We start from the raw sequence: 14,978 nt of genomic DNA on the forward strand, positions 1-14,978 counted from the left end.
GTCTGACAACACCAGGTTTACAGGGATCAACAGGGACCTTGGGTTCATGTCGCATTATCTGTAACCCCCGTGACTTGCCTGGGTTTGCAACACCTCACTTACTGTACTGTCTGGAGACAATACACATCTCTTTAACCTGTGATCAGTGCTCCTTCCACTCACATTGTCGGCCACTTTAAGACTTGAACAGCAGGTTAGGTGTAAAGATTCACATTCTAATCAGTAATCTGTAAACTGTCTGTGCTTTATATTGAGGAGGAACTTCTTCACTCAAAGGGTGGTGAATCTCTGGAATTCTCTGCCCGTTGAAGTGGTGGAGGCTGCCTCGCTAAATATTTTTAAGACGCGGGTTGATGGGTTTTTGATGAGAGAGGGGATTAAGGGTTATGGGGAGAAAGTGGGAAAGTGGAACTGATCCACTTCAGATCAGCCATGATCTCATTGAATGGCGGGGCAGGCTCGAAGGGCTAGTTGGCCTACTCCTGCTCCTATTTCTTATGTTCTTATGTTCTCTGTCTGAGGCCATAACTCTCCATTCACCTGACGAAGGGGGTAACATCGAAAGCTACGAGGTATTGGTATTCATGATGTGGAGATACTGGCGTTGGACTGGCATAAACACAGTAAGAAGTCTCACAACACCAGATTAAAGTCCCACAGGTTTATTTGGTAGCAAACACCACTAGCTTTTGGGGCTTTTCACCTTCATCAGATGAGTGGGGAGTTCTGATCACAAACAGGGCATATAAAGGCACACACTCACTTTACAGAATACTGATTAGAATGTGAGTCTTTACAGCTAATCAAGTCATAAAGATGCTGACAATGTGAGTGGAGATAGCATTAAGTGTAGGTTAGAGAGACATGTATTGTCTCCAGTCAGTACAGTAAGTGAGATGTTGTAAGTCAGGGGGGTTACAGACAGTGTGATTATAAACCCAAGATCCCGGTTGAGGCCATCCTCATGTGTGCAGAACTTGACTATCAGTGTCTGCTCAGTGACTCTATGCTGTTATATGTCGCCTTGGACAACGTTTACCTGAAGATCTGAGGCTGAATGCCCCTGACCACTGAAGTGTTCCCCAACAGGAAGAGAACAGTCCTGCCTGGTGATTGTCGAGCGATGTTCATTCATCCGTTGTTGTAGCGTCTGCATGGTCTCCCCAATGTACCAGGCCTCGGGGCATCCTTTCCTGCAGCGTATCGGGTAGACAACGTTGGTCGAGTTGCAAGAGTATGTACCGTGTACCTGGTGGATGGTATTCTCACGTGAGATGATGGCATCCATATTGATGATCCGGCATGTCTTGCAGAGGTTGCTGTGGCAGGGTTATGTAGTGTTGTGGTCACTGTTCTCCTGAAGGCTGGGTAGTTTGCTGCGGATAATTGTCTATTTGAGGTTGTGTGGTTGTTTGAAGGCAAGAAGTGGGGGTGTGGGGATGGCCTTGGCGAGATGTTCATCTTCATCAATGACATGTTGAAGACTCCAGAGAAGATGTTGCAGCTTCTCCGCTCCGGGGAAGTACTGGACGATGAAGGGTACTCTGTCCACCGTGTCCCGTGTTTGTCTTCTGAGGAGGTGGTGCAGTTTTTCGCTGTGGTGCATTGGAACTATTGATCGATGAGTCAAGTGCCATATCCTGTTCTTATGAGGGCATCTTTCAGCGTCTGGAGGTGTCTGTTGGGATCCTCCTCATCTGAACAGATCCTGTGTATACGGAGGGCTTGTCCGTAGGGGATGGCTTCTTTAATGTGTTTAGGGTGGAAGCTGGAGAAGTGGAGCATCGTGAGGTTATCCGTGGGCTTGCGGTACAGTGAGGTGCTGAGGTGACCGTCCTTGATGGAGATGCGTGTGTCCAAGAATGCAACCAATTCCAGAGAGTAGTCCATGGTGAGTCTGATGTGGGATGGTACCGCAAGCCCACGGATACCCTCACAACGCTCCTTCTCCAGCTTCCACCCCAAACACGTGAAAGAAGCCATCCCCTACGGACAAGCCCTCTGTATACACAGGATCTGTTCAGATGAGGAGGATCACAACAGACACCTCCAGACATTGAAAGATGCCCTCATAAGAACAGGATATGGCGCTCAACTCATCAATCGATAGTTCCGACACGCCACAGCGAAACACCGCACCGATCTCCAGATGTGTGAGTTAGGTTGATTAGCCATGCTAAGTTGCCCCTTAGTGTCAGGGAGTTAGTAGGATAATTAATTAGCATTATGAGGATAGTGCCGGGATGGGACTGTGGTCAGTGCAAATTCAATGGGCCAAATGGCCTCCTTCTGCATTTTAGGAATTCTATAAATCTGGGATGCTGGAATTGATTCGTGCCGTGATTAATCTTTCCAAGCACTTCATAATGATGGATGCAGGAGCCACTGGATGATAGTCAGTAAGACACATTGCCTGGCTTTTCTTTGGTACCAGGATGGTGGTCATCTTCTTGAAGCAGATAGGGACCATGGATTGGTGTAAAGAGTGGTTCGAGATGTCTGCAAATACCCCTGCCAGCTGGTTTACGCACGATCTGAGTGCTGGTCTGGGTACCCCATCCATGCCAGTCACTTTCCATGGGTTCACCTTTGAGAAGGCTGCTTTGACATCTGCAAAGGTGACCTCAGATACAGGTTCATCCAGGGCTTCCAGGATGGAGGGCATGCTCTCGCTGACCTCTTGTTTAAAATGGGCATAGAATGCATTGAGTTCATCAGGGAGGGGTGCGTTGGTGCCAGTGATGTTACGTGCCTCCATCTTGTAGCCTGTTATGTCTAGCAGACCTTGCCATAGTCAATGGGGCTCCAGACTGGGACTCTAGCTGGGTGCAGTACTACCTATTGGAATCTTTGATGGATTTCCTTAGATCGCATCTGGTGTTCTTGAATAGGTCAGTGTCGCCTGATTTGAACGCCTCAGACCTGGACTTCAAGAAGCAGTTCATCCATGGTTTCCAGCTGGTGAACACATGGATTTGCGTCTTTGGCACACAGTCTTCTACACACCTACTAATGAAGTCAGTTACTGTCGTGGGCATACTCGTTCAGACTTGTCGCAGAGTTTTAAATACTGACCAATCCACTGACTCCAAGCAGCCCTGTAGGAGATCATCTGATTCCTCGGACCAACATTGCACGACTCTCTTTGACGGATTCTCCCGCTTCCGTTTTTGTTTGTAAGCTGGGAGCAGGCGCACAGCCTTGTGGTCTGATTTATCAAAGTGTGAGCGGGCAATAGAGCAGTAGGCATGTTTGATATTTGTGTAGCAGTGGTCTAGGATGTTTGGGCCTCTGGTGGAGCAGGAGATGTGTTGGTGGTAATTTGGTAGGACGCGCTTGAGCTTGGCCTGATTGAAGTCCCTGGCCACGATGAACAAGGCCTCGGGATGTTTCATCTCACGGCTATTGGTAGTGGTGTATATTTCATCCAGCGCGATCTTCATGTCTGCATGGACTGGGATGTAAACTGCTTCGGGAAAACAGAGCTGAACTCCTGCAGAAGATAGTAGGGGCAGCATTTTAGCATCAGGTATTCTAGGTCTGTGGTGCAGAAATATATCAGTGTTGCTATGTGTGGGCACCATGAGGTGTGGGTTAGGAAGGAGACCCCACCTCCCCCAGCCTTGCCTGAGGCTGCTGCGTGGTCCATTCGATGGATTGAGAAGCCCTCTGGGTGTAGGGCACTGACTGGTGAAACAGGAGTGATCCACGTCTCCGTGAAACAGAGTTCACAGCAGCCCCTCAGTTCTCTCTGGAAAGTGAGACTGCCTTTCAGTTTGTCTTGTTTGTTTTCCAGAGACTGGACATTTGCCAGGAGTAAGTGGGTTCAGGGAGGGGGTCCTGGCTCCGGGGAGTGGGCTTAGCCTCAGTACCCCTGGGACCGTGTTGTTTCACTCTGGCTGCATGTTTGCCACGCTGCCCGTCGGGCCGGAGACGGTCAGAGTGGTCAGTGGTGTCCAGGGCATGGGTGCCAGCAATGAGGGTCTTTGCCTTGGCCCCACCCCCATCCTCCTTAGCCCCGCCCCTGAGCCCCTCCTCGGGGCCCCACCCCCGCTGCCCCTGCCCAATCTCCTGGCCCATCCGCTGCTCCCACTGGTCCCTCCCCGCGGCTGGGAGGCCCCGCCCATCTCTGGCCCCGCCCCATGCTGTGAGCTCTGTTCCTCTCCGGCCCCGCCCCTGGCTGAGTCCCGCCCTCCTGCGTCACACGGCGGGTGATGTCAGCGCGCTGTGACGCAGGCAGCAGGCCCCGCCCCGGGTATATAAGGCGGGCCCGGGGTGGCGGGGTGATCCGCGCTGGAGCCGCCGCCCTGTCCGCAGACGCTACCGCAAACCCCCCGCTGTCGCATGTCCGCCTGCCAGAACCTGCACTGCTTCGGTAAGGACCGGGGCCCAGTGCGGCCCGGAGCTGCGGGCTGGGAGTGAGCCGGAGGCCCGGAGCTGCGGGCGGCCTGGGGGTCGCGGGGTCGGGCCGGTTGCTAGGTGACGCTCGGGCTTGGCCTCAGTACCCCCGGGCCCGGCTGCCCAATGGGAGCCCCGCTGCTGGGGGGCGGGCTGGGCCCTTTCGGCCCACCCAGTCGATACTAGCCCCTCTTGTACCCCCGGGGCTGAGCTCCCTCTCCGGCTTCTCTCCATCCCAGGGCAGGGCCTGCCGGCTGGGGGCCGGGGTCTGGGGGTTGCTGCTCTGACATTACAGCCTAAACCCTATTAGTGTCACAACTAGGCTTACATTAACACTGCAGTGAAGTTACTGGGAAAATCTGCTAGTTGCCACATTCCAGCGTTCAGGTTACATTGAGGGAGAATTTGGCACAGCCAATGCACCCTAACCAACATGGCTTTTGGACAGTGGGAGGAAACTGGAGCACCTGGTGGAAACCCGTGCAGACATGGGGAGAACATGCAGACTCTGCAGACAGTGATCCAAGCTGGGAATTGAACCTGGGTCCCTGATGCTGTGAGGCAGCAATGCTAACCCACTGTGCCACCCATTCAAGTGCAAGGTACCTCCTTGGGGTGGAGAGTGTTGGCTATTGGGAAAATGTATTTTGGTTACTGAAGTTTTTGCAGAAAGCTTCTTGGCTGCTTCAGGTGAGCAGAAATATCCTTCTGATAAATATTGGGAAAGTGCAATTCTTCTGTCCCTGTTGTAATAACTCTGTTCCTAGTTGCTGTGATAAATGTTGGAGGTTTTGTTTAATGGTATATCTGATCCTCCTGTTCTTCAATTGGAAATCAATGCATATCAGTCATGCCTTTTTTAAAAATTGCTTTCAAATTGCTCTGGCTTCACCCTCTTCACTCTTTAATCTCTGACAGATCATCTGCTTAATAACGCTTATGCTATAAATGTGGTGAAAAGCCTCTAGTTTGGGGAGTTCCTGTTTGAACTTTTTTTCTAACTGCTGATTGACTTGTACTGGAATTTTAAATCTTATCTATCTTGCTATATAAACAAATTTCTAAATGAATTTTCTGACTGAATTTCTTTGCTTTTACAAGCAAGCTTAAGCCTGTTTTTAAACTCTTATGTTTGACTTATCCAACCTGTTCCTTGGTTGGAGCTTAAAGCTTATTGCTTTGAATAAGCTGCCTTATCTTCAGATATGGAGGAAGCTAATTGGTCCAGTTAGTTCCTTTAAAATCAAAATGAGGAATGATTTATCTTTAGTCTCTGGGTTTAAACTGCTGTTTTTTTTAAGTGTCATTAGAAACACAATGTTTGTTTAATTTGGGCTCAGATGTGAAGAATCCAGGTCACTGCAAGTAGGCCGTCTAATGAGATCATGACTGATGGGATAATCCTCAGCTCCACTTTCCAGCCTTATCCCCATAACCCTTGGTTCCCTTGCTGATTAAAAATCTGTCTATCTCAGCCTTGGACACACACAGCCACCCTGCCTTTCCAGCCCTCTGCAGTAAGGAATTTAGATTCACTACCCTGAGAAAAGAAATATCTCCTAATCGATTTTAAATGGGTGACCCCTGACTCTGAATAATGTCCTCTCTTCCTAGACTCTCCCACAAAGGGAAATATCTTTTCAGCATCCACTCTTAAACCCCCTGAGAATCCTATGTTTCAGTAAAGTGCTTATTCTTCTGAGTTCCAATGAGTATGGGCTCAACCCCTCACAACAAAATCCCTCCATTCCTGTGATCAACTGAGTGAACTGTCTTCAGACTGTCTCCAATGCCAGTATTTCTTTTCTCTAGATAAGGGGAACAGGTTCAGATTCAGTTCTAATTATTGGCTTGTTTTAGAAAGACTTCCCTATTTTTAAACTCCATCCCCCGCTCAAATAAAAGAATCAGGTTTACAGCATAGTAGCAGGCCTTTTGGCCCCACTTGTCCATGCTGCCCTTTTTTAAAACTCCTAAACTAATCCCAATTGCCTGCATTTGGCTCATATCCTGCTATACCCATCATACCCATGTAACTATCAAAATGCTTTTTAAAAGACAAAATTGTAACCGCTTCTGCTGTTACCTCTGGCAGCTTGTTCCAGACACTCATCACTCTGTGAAAACATTGCCCTTCTGGACACTTTTGTATCTCACCCCCCCTCTCCCCCCCCCCGCCCGCCCGCCCCAGCTTAAACATATGCCTTCTACTTTTAGACTCATCTACCTTTGGGAAAAGATGTTGACTATCTAGCTGATCTGTGCCCCTCACTATTTTATTAGATCTCTGTAAGATCATCCCTCAGCCTCCTACGCTCCAGAGAAAGAAGTCCCAGTCTATCCAGCCTCTCCTTATAACTCAATCCATCAAGTTCCGGTAGCATCCTAGTAAATCTTTTCTGCACTCTTTCTAGTTTAATAATATCCTTTCTATGATAGGGTGACCAGAATTGCTCTCAGTATTCCAAGTGTGGCCTTACCAATATTGTGTACAACTTCAACAAGACACCCCGACTCCTGTATTCACGGTTCTGACTAATGAAACCAAGCATGCTGAATGTCTTCACCACTCTGTCTGCCTGTGACTCCACTTTCACGGAGCTATTTGCCTTTTCTATTACCTATAGTTCAACATTCATGCTAGCTTTTTGTGCTTTATGCACGAATCCCTAAATCCCTGTGCACTGCAGCTTTCTGCAGTCTTTCTCCATTTAAATAATATTCAGCTCCAAGTTTTTGCCCATTGATTGAATAAGATCATGGCTGATCTAATGTTCTTCAGTCCACTTTCCTGCCTTTTTCCTGTAATCCTCATTCCTTTACTGATCAAATATTTATCTATCTACGTACACAATGACCAGTGCCCACAGCACTCTGGCATGGAGTTCCAAAGACTCAACCCTCAGAAATTCCTTTGCATCTTACATTTCTGCCCCTTTATTCTGAGACTGTCCTCCCATCCTACACACATCCTCTACTTATGTTTCAACAAGCTCACCTTTCATTCTAGAGTCCAGAGTCTGAATCTTTTTATCTTTTCATCATATAATAATTCTCTGAACTTCCTCCAATGAAATATCTTCCCTTTTAAAGAGACCAAATCTGCTCTCAGTACTCCGAATGTGGTCTTGCCAGTACCTTGTACTGTTGCAGCAATGTCCACGTGCCATGAATGGATAATAATCTGGACATGAGTGAAGAATTAACCTCTAAACCTACAAATAGAAAACAGATTAGAAGCTGGCGTTGACTGTTCAGTGCCTCAGAATTACTGTCTCAACATCTTCCTGCCCATATCCCCTGATTTCCTTGGCTCTGGCATCCATCTCTGTGAATATACTCGAGGCATCCACATCCTTTGGCATGTCAGCTACAACTCTTGCCAACTTTTATAGATGCACCACAGACAGCATTATTTCTGGTTGTATCACAGCTTGATATGGCTCCTGCTCTGCCCAAAACAGCAAGAAACTACAAAAGATCATGAATGTAGACCAATCCATCACGCAAACCAGCCTCCCATCCATTGACTCTGTTTATACTTCGGCAAAGCAGCCAGCATAATTAAGGACCCCACACACCCTGGACATTCTCTCTCCCGCCTTTTTCCATTAGGAAAAAGATACAAGTCTGTGGTTACCTACCAACCGACTCATAGAATCCTACAGTGCAGAAAGAGGCCCTTTGGCCCATCAAGTCTGCACAGAACACAATCCTACCCCCATATCCCTACACATTATACTCACTAATCCCTCTAACCCACACATCCCTAGACACTAAGGGGCAATTTCTTACCATGGCCAATCAACCTAACCTGCGTATCTTTGGACTGTGGGAGGAAACTGGAGTACCAGGAGGAAACCCACACAGATACGAGGAGAATTGCTTGATAGGGCAGACGCAACACAGTTTCATTAAAGGGAAGTCGTGTCTGACAAATTTACTGGAGTTCTATGAGGATGTGTCTAGGGCAGTGGATAGAGGAGAGCCGGTGGATGTGGTCTTTCTTGATTTTCAGAAGGCGTTTGACAAGGTACCTCACAAGAGGTTATTGCAGAAGGTCAGGGGACATGGAGTTGGGGGTAGGGTGTTAGCGTGGATAGAGGATTGGTTGTCAAATAGGAGACAGAGTGGGGGTCAATGGGTGCTATTCGGATTGGCGGTTGGTGACTAGTGGGGTGCCCCAGGGGTCGGTGCTGGGGCCTCAGCTATTTACCATTTATATAGATGATCTGGAGGAGGGAACCGAGTGTAGGGTGTTGAAATTTGCTGATGACACCAAGATTGGGCGAAAGGCAAATTGTGCGGAGGGTGTGGAGAGTCTGCAGAAGGATCTAGATAGGCTGGGCGAATGGGCCAGGAAATGGCAAATGGAATTTAATGTTGGCAAGTGTGAGGTGGTCCACTTTGGTAGGAAGGACTATTACTTACGTGGCGAAAAACTGCAGCAGGCGACAGTGCAGAGGGACCTCGGGGTCCTTGTGCATGAGTCGCAAAAACCCAGCTTGCAGGTGCAGCAGGTGGTCAAGAAGGCGAATGGGATGCTGGCCTTCATAGCGAGGGGGATTGAATATAAAAGTAGGGAGGTCTTGCTGCAGCTGTATAGGGCATTGGTGAGGCCGCAGCTGGAGTACTGTGTGCAGTTTTGGGCGCCGCACCTGTGCAAGGATATTTTGGCCTTGGAGGGAGTGCAGAGGAGGTTTACTAGGCTGATACTGGAGTTGAGGGGGTTGAGCTATGAGGAGAGGCTGAATAAACTAGGCTTGTACTTGTTAGAGTTTAGAAGAATGAGGGGAGATCTCATTGAGACGTATAAGATGATGAATGGGATGGATAGGATAGAGGTGGAGAGACTCTTCCCGTTCAAAAAAGACAGTAGGACTAGGGGGCACAGCCTCAAGATAAAGGGGAGGCAGTTTAGAACGGAGTTGAGGAGGAACTTCTTCACTCAAAGGGTGGTGAATCTCTGGAATTCTCTGCCCGTTGAAGTGGTGGAGGCTGCCTCGCTAAATATTTTTAAGAAGCGGGTTGATGGGCTCTTGATAAGAGAGGGGATTAAGGGTTATGGGGAGAGGGCGGGAATGTGGAACTGAGCCACGACAGATCAGCCATGATCTTATTGAATGGTGGGGCAGGCTCGAGGGGCTAGATGGCCTACTCCTGCTCCTATTTCTTATGTTCTTATGTTCTAGAATGTGCAAACTCCACACAGTGACCTGAGCTGGGAATCGAACCCAGGACCCTGGAGCTGTGAAGCAGCAGTGCTAACCACTCTGCTACCAGAAACAGCTTCTTCTGTGCTGCCATCAGACTTGTTCTTTCTGTACACCCAAGCTCTGACTACAATACTACATTCTGCACCCCCTCCTTTCCTTCTCCTCTATGTACTCTGGTATGATTGTCATAAGAACATAAGAAATAGGAGCAGGAGTAGGCCAACTAGTCCTTCGAGCCTGCCCCGCCATTCAATAAGAAACAATACTTTTCTTTGTATCCCAGTACGTATATGATAAATCAAAATCAAAACTCTTGGGGCTGAGATGCGAAGTTTCTTTAATCAGCCTCTTATCCTAAGACTGTTTGACTCCTGAATCTACCCTGTCAGGCCCCTTCAAAATCATATTTTAAAACAATCTTTTTTAAAGTTTACTTATTAGTCACAAGTAAGGTTTACATTAACACTGCAATGAAATTACTGTGAAATTCCCCTAGTCCCTAGCCGCCACAGTTCAGTGCCTGTTTGGGTCAATGCACCATAACCAGCACATCTTCAGACTGGGAGGAAATCCATGCAGACATGGGGAGAAAGTGCAAACTCCACAGACAGTGATCCAAGCTAGGAATCAAACTCTGGTCTGTGGTGTGTGATGCAGCAGTGCTAACCTCTGTTCTAAATGGCAGGGAATATAGAGTCCAATATAGTTGGCTTGTCATCATAGGCCAACCCTCTCCAGATCAGGCAAGTATATTCTACCTTCAGCTATAGAGGCCAAAGCTGCAATTGGCCTGATTTAAGCTCTGTACAATTATAGCAGCCTTCTCTATTTGTGCCTTTTTTAAAGAAAAATTATTGCAATAACCTCAATCTTATCACTGTGTCTTCAACTTGCACCCCCACTGAGCTTTGTATAGTCAGCAAATTACAGAAATTGAGTCTGTTGTGTACTGTAAATAGCCAAGTTCTGTGTAGTTATATTTTTTCCCAAACTGTTGCACCAGAGTTGACCTGTGGGCAAAGCCTCAATTTAACTGTAATCCTTGTAATGGTCACAGCCGCGTACAATCATTAGATTCACAGCAAGGAAGTAATGGAAAATCTAACTGTTGCTGTCCTGATGTATTGTCACTGTCAGCTGGATTGTTTTTCCCACTTTCTGCAGTGTTTTAATTGCTTACTGATACATTGTTCGAAAATGTAGATATTCCCCCTCCCCAGGAACATGAGTCACTGTATTTTCACTGTTACTATTTAAGCACTCTGGTGTCCTGATGTCTGGTATAAATTCTAACCGTCTATCTTGCCTTGCAGTCATTTCCTCTAACCATGCACATAAGCCACATTTATCCTGTTCCTGAAGTTCAACCTTGTTAATATTTCTAGCTTGCTTTGAAGCTTGGTGCCTCCATTGTAAAGGCCAATAAGTGGCAGGAGGCAAAGTTTCTTCCTCATTCACTTTCTGTCCAAGCAGTGAGCCCCTCGGAATCCTCTAAGGGCGTCTCGCCCTGCTAACATTTGCTTCTGTCCTTCAGTCAAATGTATTCCAAAGACATTTCTATTACTTTAGTTTTAATCAGTTTCGTCTTGACAAGGAAAATTAAAATAGTTCCTTATGCCCCACGTGTTCAGACCTTTATTATAACTCTCTGATCTGTTCATGAAGCCAGTTTTTGTAAGAATGTATTGTAATATCTATAGTTTGTCAATCTGACTGTCCTTGAATTTTTTCTTTTGCTAATTCTCATTCCATAATGTGGTCTGCCTCATGAAAGAAAAGTATATTGTTCACCTTAACCTCCACACAGCTTTCCATCTTGCATTTCTCCATTGTTGGAGTTCTGGATTTGCATTTTGCTTGTGTGAAATTGGGGTGGCTTTTTCACATGTCTTTAAAGAACATTTTGATCGCAGGACATCTCCATGTTCTTGACAATCAATGAATTGTTCTTTTTGGGTGTGATGTGGCAGCTAATTTGCATGGTTGCTTAGCAGCAATATGATCAGTCAGATTGGGGATGAACGTTAACCAAAAACAGATGAGCCCATTGAAAGGTGGCACCTCTGATGGTACAGTGTAGCTTGGGTGCTGATTGGCACAGTGCAGTGTAGCCTAGTGTCTATGTAGGTTAGATGCAGGTGGGAGAGGGGGCCTGGGTAAGATGCCCTGAATCAGTGCAGACTTGATGGGCTGAATGACCTCCTCCTGCACTGTAGGGATTTAATGATTCTTGTGCTTGACTTGAACCCATAACTTTGAGGATTTCACCTGAATTACCTTTCTGGATAATCTCTCCTTCTTTGTTGCAGATCCCTTTGCTGATGCACTCAAGGGTGATGACCTGCTCCCGTCTGGGACTGAAGACTATATACACATAAGGATTCAGCAAAGGAACGGCAGGAAAACCCTCACTACTGTCCAGGGAATTGCTGATGAGTATGACAAAAAGAAACTCGTCAAACACTTCAAAAAGGTAAGGGTGCTGCAAGCTAACTGGCAGTGACTCCAGTGGGCTGCTTGTGAACGGATGTACAATCACTTCAACACATCAGAACATGATAAACATGTTTGTTCACTTGTTTTCTGAAATTGATCAGTGAATGGTGCAGGAGAGATGCTGGGAGCAGCACCAGGCATACCTAAAAATGAGGTGTCAACCTGGTGAAGCTACCAAACAGCATGAGCAGCAAATGATAGACAGAGCTAAGTGATCCCACAACCAACGTATCAGACCCAAGCCCTGCAGTTCTTCCACATCCAGTTGTGAATAGTGGACAATTAAACAACTCACTAGCGGAGGAGGCTCCACAAATATCCCCATCCTCTGATGGAGGAGCCCAGCACATCAGTGTAACAGATAATAAGGCTGAACCATTCGCAGCAATCTCCAGCCAGAAATACCAAGTGGATGATTCATCTTGGCCTCCTCCAGCCCCCAGCATCTTAGATGCCAGCCGCCAGCCAATTCGATTCACTCCACGTGATATCAAAAAATGGTTGAAGACATTGGGTACTGCTTAGGCAATGGGCCCTTATAACATTCTGGCAATAATACTGAAGACTTGTGCTCCAGAACTTGCCACTCTCCTAGCCAAGCTTTTCCAGTACAGTTATAACACTGGTATCTATCTGGCAATGTGGAAAATTATCCAGCTACGTCCTGTACACAAAGCAGGACAAAGCCAATGCAACCAATTGTTGCTCAACCAGTCTCGATCATCAGTAAAGTGATGGAAGGGATCATCGACAGCACTATCAAGCAACACTCTGCTGGTTGGTGTCATACCTGGTACATAGGAATGTGGTTGTGAAGCTCACAACAGGTCCAGGCCATCAGAAGGAACCCCTCAGGGTAGTGTCCTGGGTCCACTAGCTTCAACTGCTTCAACAATGACCTCTGCCACTTCTGACCTTATGACAATGTCAGCACCATTCATGATGACTTGAATCTGAGCAATTTCCAGGCTTGGGCTGACAAGTAACATTTGTGCCACATAAATGCCAGGCAATGACCATCACCAATAAGAGATACTCTAACCACATTTAATGGTGTTACCATTAGTGAATCTTACACTGTCAGCAATCTTGGGGTTACCGTTACCAGAAACTCAACTGGATTCACCACATAAACATTGGCTACAAGGGCCAGTCAGAGGCTAGGAATACTGCGAGTAACTCACTACCTGACTGCCCAAAGCCTTTCCACCATCTACAAGGCACAAGTCAGGAATGTGATTGAATACTCCCTTTTTGCCTGGGTGGGTGCAGTTCCAACAACACTCAAGAAGCTTGACACCATCCAGAACAAAGCAGCTCATTTGGCACAACATCTGTTTCCACCACCAGTGACACTCAGTGGTAGCAGTGTGTACTATCTACAAGATACACTGCAGCAATTCACCAAAAATCCTTAGCACCTTCCAAACTCTTGACTACTTTCTAGAAGGACAAGAGCAGCAGATACATGGGAACACCACCACCTGCAAGTTCCCTCTAAGCCACCCACCATCCTGGCTTGGAAATGTTACTGTTCCTTAAGTCACCGGGTCAAAATCCTGGAGTTCCCTCCCTAATGGCATTGTGGGTCAAACCACAGAATATGTAGGCTGCAGTTAAGGGCAACTAGGAATGGGCAATGTGGCCAACTAGCAATGCCCATGTCCCATGAATGAATTAAAATCTCCCCTCCTGGGTGTCTTGCCTGAGGTTCCTGTTGCCAGCAGCTTGCTTACTTTCTGCCCACCATTCCAGTACCACCTCAATCCTGATGTCAACCTTTTGTTTTTGTGGAATGCTTATCAACCTGCGACATATCTTGTTGATAGGTCACTGAGCTTGTACTTAACATTGCAGCTGACGGTTCACTTGAATCATTTCTCATAAGGGGAGAGTTATTACTCAGTTTAATTTGTAAATACATCAATTTTTCCTGCAGCAATTTGCCTGCAATGGTACTGTGATTGAACATCCTGAATACGGTGAGGTAATCCAACTTCAGGGGGACCAACGCAAGAACATCTGCAAGTTCCTGGTTGAGGTAAGTCTTGGTGTCTGAGTCAGATATAATGGGAGATATTAATTTGACTTGAGTTCATGGGGTGGGAAGAGGTTTTCTGTACACCTTCAGTTTGACCCCTGACCCTCAAGAATTTACAAAATTAAAATACTGGGTCATAGTGATTTGAGATTACTTTTCAGAGAGTGGCTTGGTTGGTTTAAGTGATATTTGGTTGCTGAGAAATTGGATAGTTAGCTTAATATTCACATAAACCCATTGAGTCACTTCCTGACACAGTACATTCCCATCCAGTTTACCTAATGAAACTAATGTTTGCGCTCAGGGCCACACAACCTCAGAAGGCAGCAGCATCTTGAGACTGGGATACTGGCCTACCACCAGTCCAGCGTAAGTAGTGACAATCATGAGTACTCCTTATAGGTGTCCAAGATTGCTAGCTGTGTCAATCGGCTCCATTAGCTGTACGTGTATTACCTGAAGCTTAGTGTCTCTGAATCCATGGTTCTGAGGTCAGAGTTCATGCTTACTGTCTCATTTGTTTTGCAGGTTGGCATCGTTAAGGAAGAGCAGCTCAAGGTCCATGGGTTCTAATTGACAGTTCCTCTGCACCACTGCTAGATAATGATAGGCTCTGACTTATGGACTGTACTCTTTGATCGTGGGAAGCCTGTATATTGGCATCTAACTTGCACAATAATGAGCAGTTCACAATCTTATGGCTCCTGCAGCAAGATCTCAGTTAACTTTTATCCTAGTTTGTAATGTTTGTGCTTGCTTTTAAAAGCACGTTAGAACTCTTTGTACCTCTTTTGTATAATGTATAATAAACCCCACTTGAGAAACTT

The 14,978-nt window shown here is 46.7% G+C and overlaps 1 protein-coding gene across 1 annotated transcript; it reads left to right on the forward strand.

Moving 5' to 3' along the window:
• Positions 1–4,240: 4,240 nt before the first annotated feature.
• On the forward strand, positions 4,241–14,978 carry LOC145359127 (eukaryotic translation initiation factor 1b-like). Its single transcript, XM_080213527.1, has 4 exons — positions 4,241–4,375; positions 11,924–12,087; positions 14,050–14,151; positions 14,680–14,978. The coding sequence occupies exons 1-4, from the start codon at positions 4,345–4,347 to the stop codon at positions 14,722–14,724; spliced, it is 342 nt and encodes a 113-aa protein (XP_080069653.1). The 5' UTR covers positions 4,241–4,344; the 3' UTR covers positions 14,725–14,978.

Source organism: Carcharhinus amblyrhynchos, chromosome 27 (genome assembly GCF_965287045.1).
Source record: "Carcharhinus amblyrhynchos chromosome 27, sCarAmb.v2.hapA, whole genome shotgun sequence".
In the NCBI taxonomy this organism is placed as follows: Eukaryota; Metazoa; Chordata; class Chondrichthyes; order Carcharhiniformes; family Carcharhinidae; genus Carcharhinus; species Carcharhinus amblyrhynchos.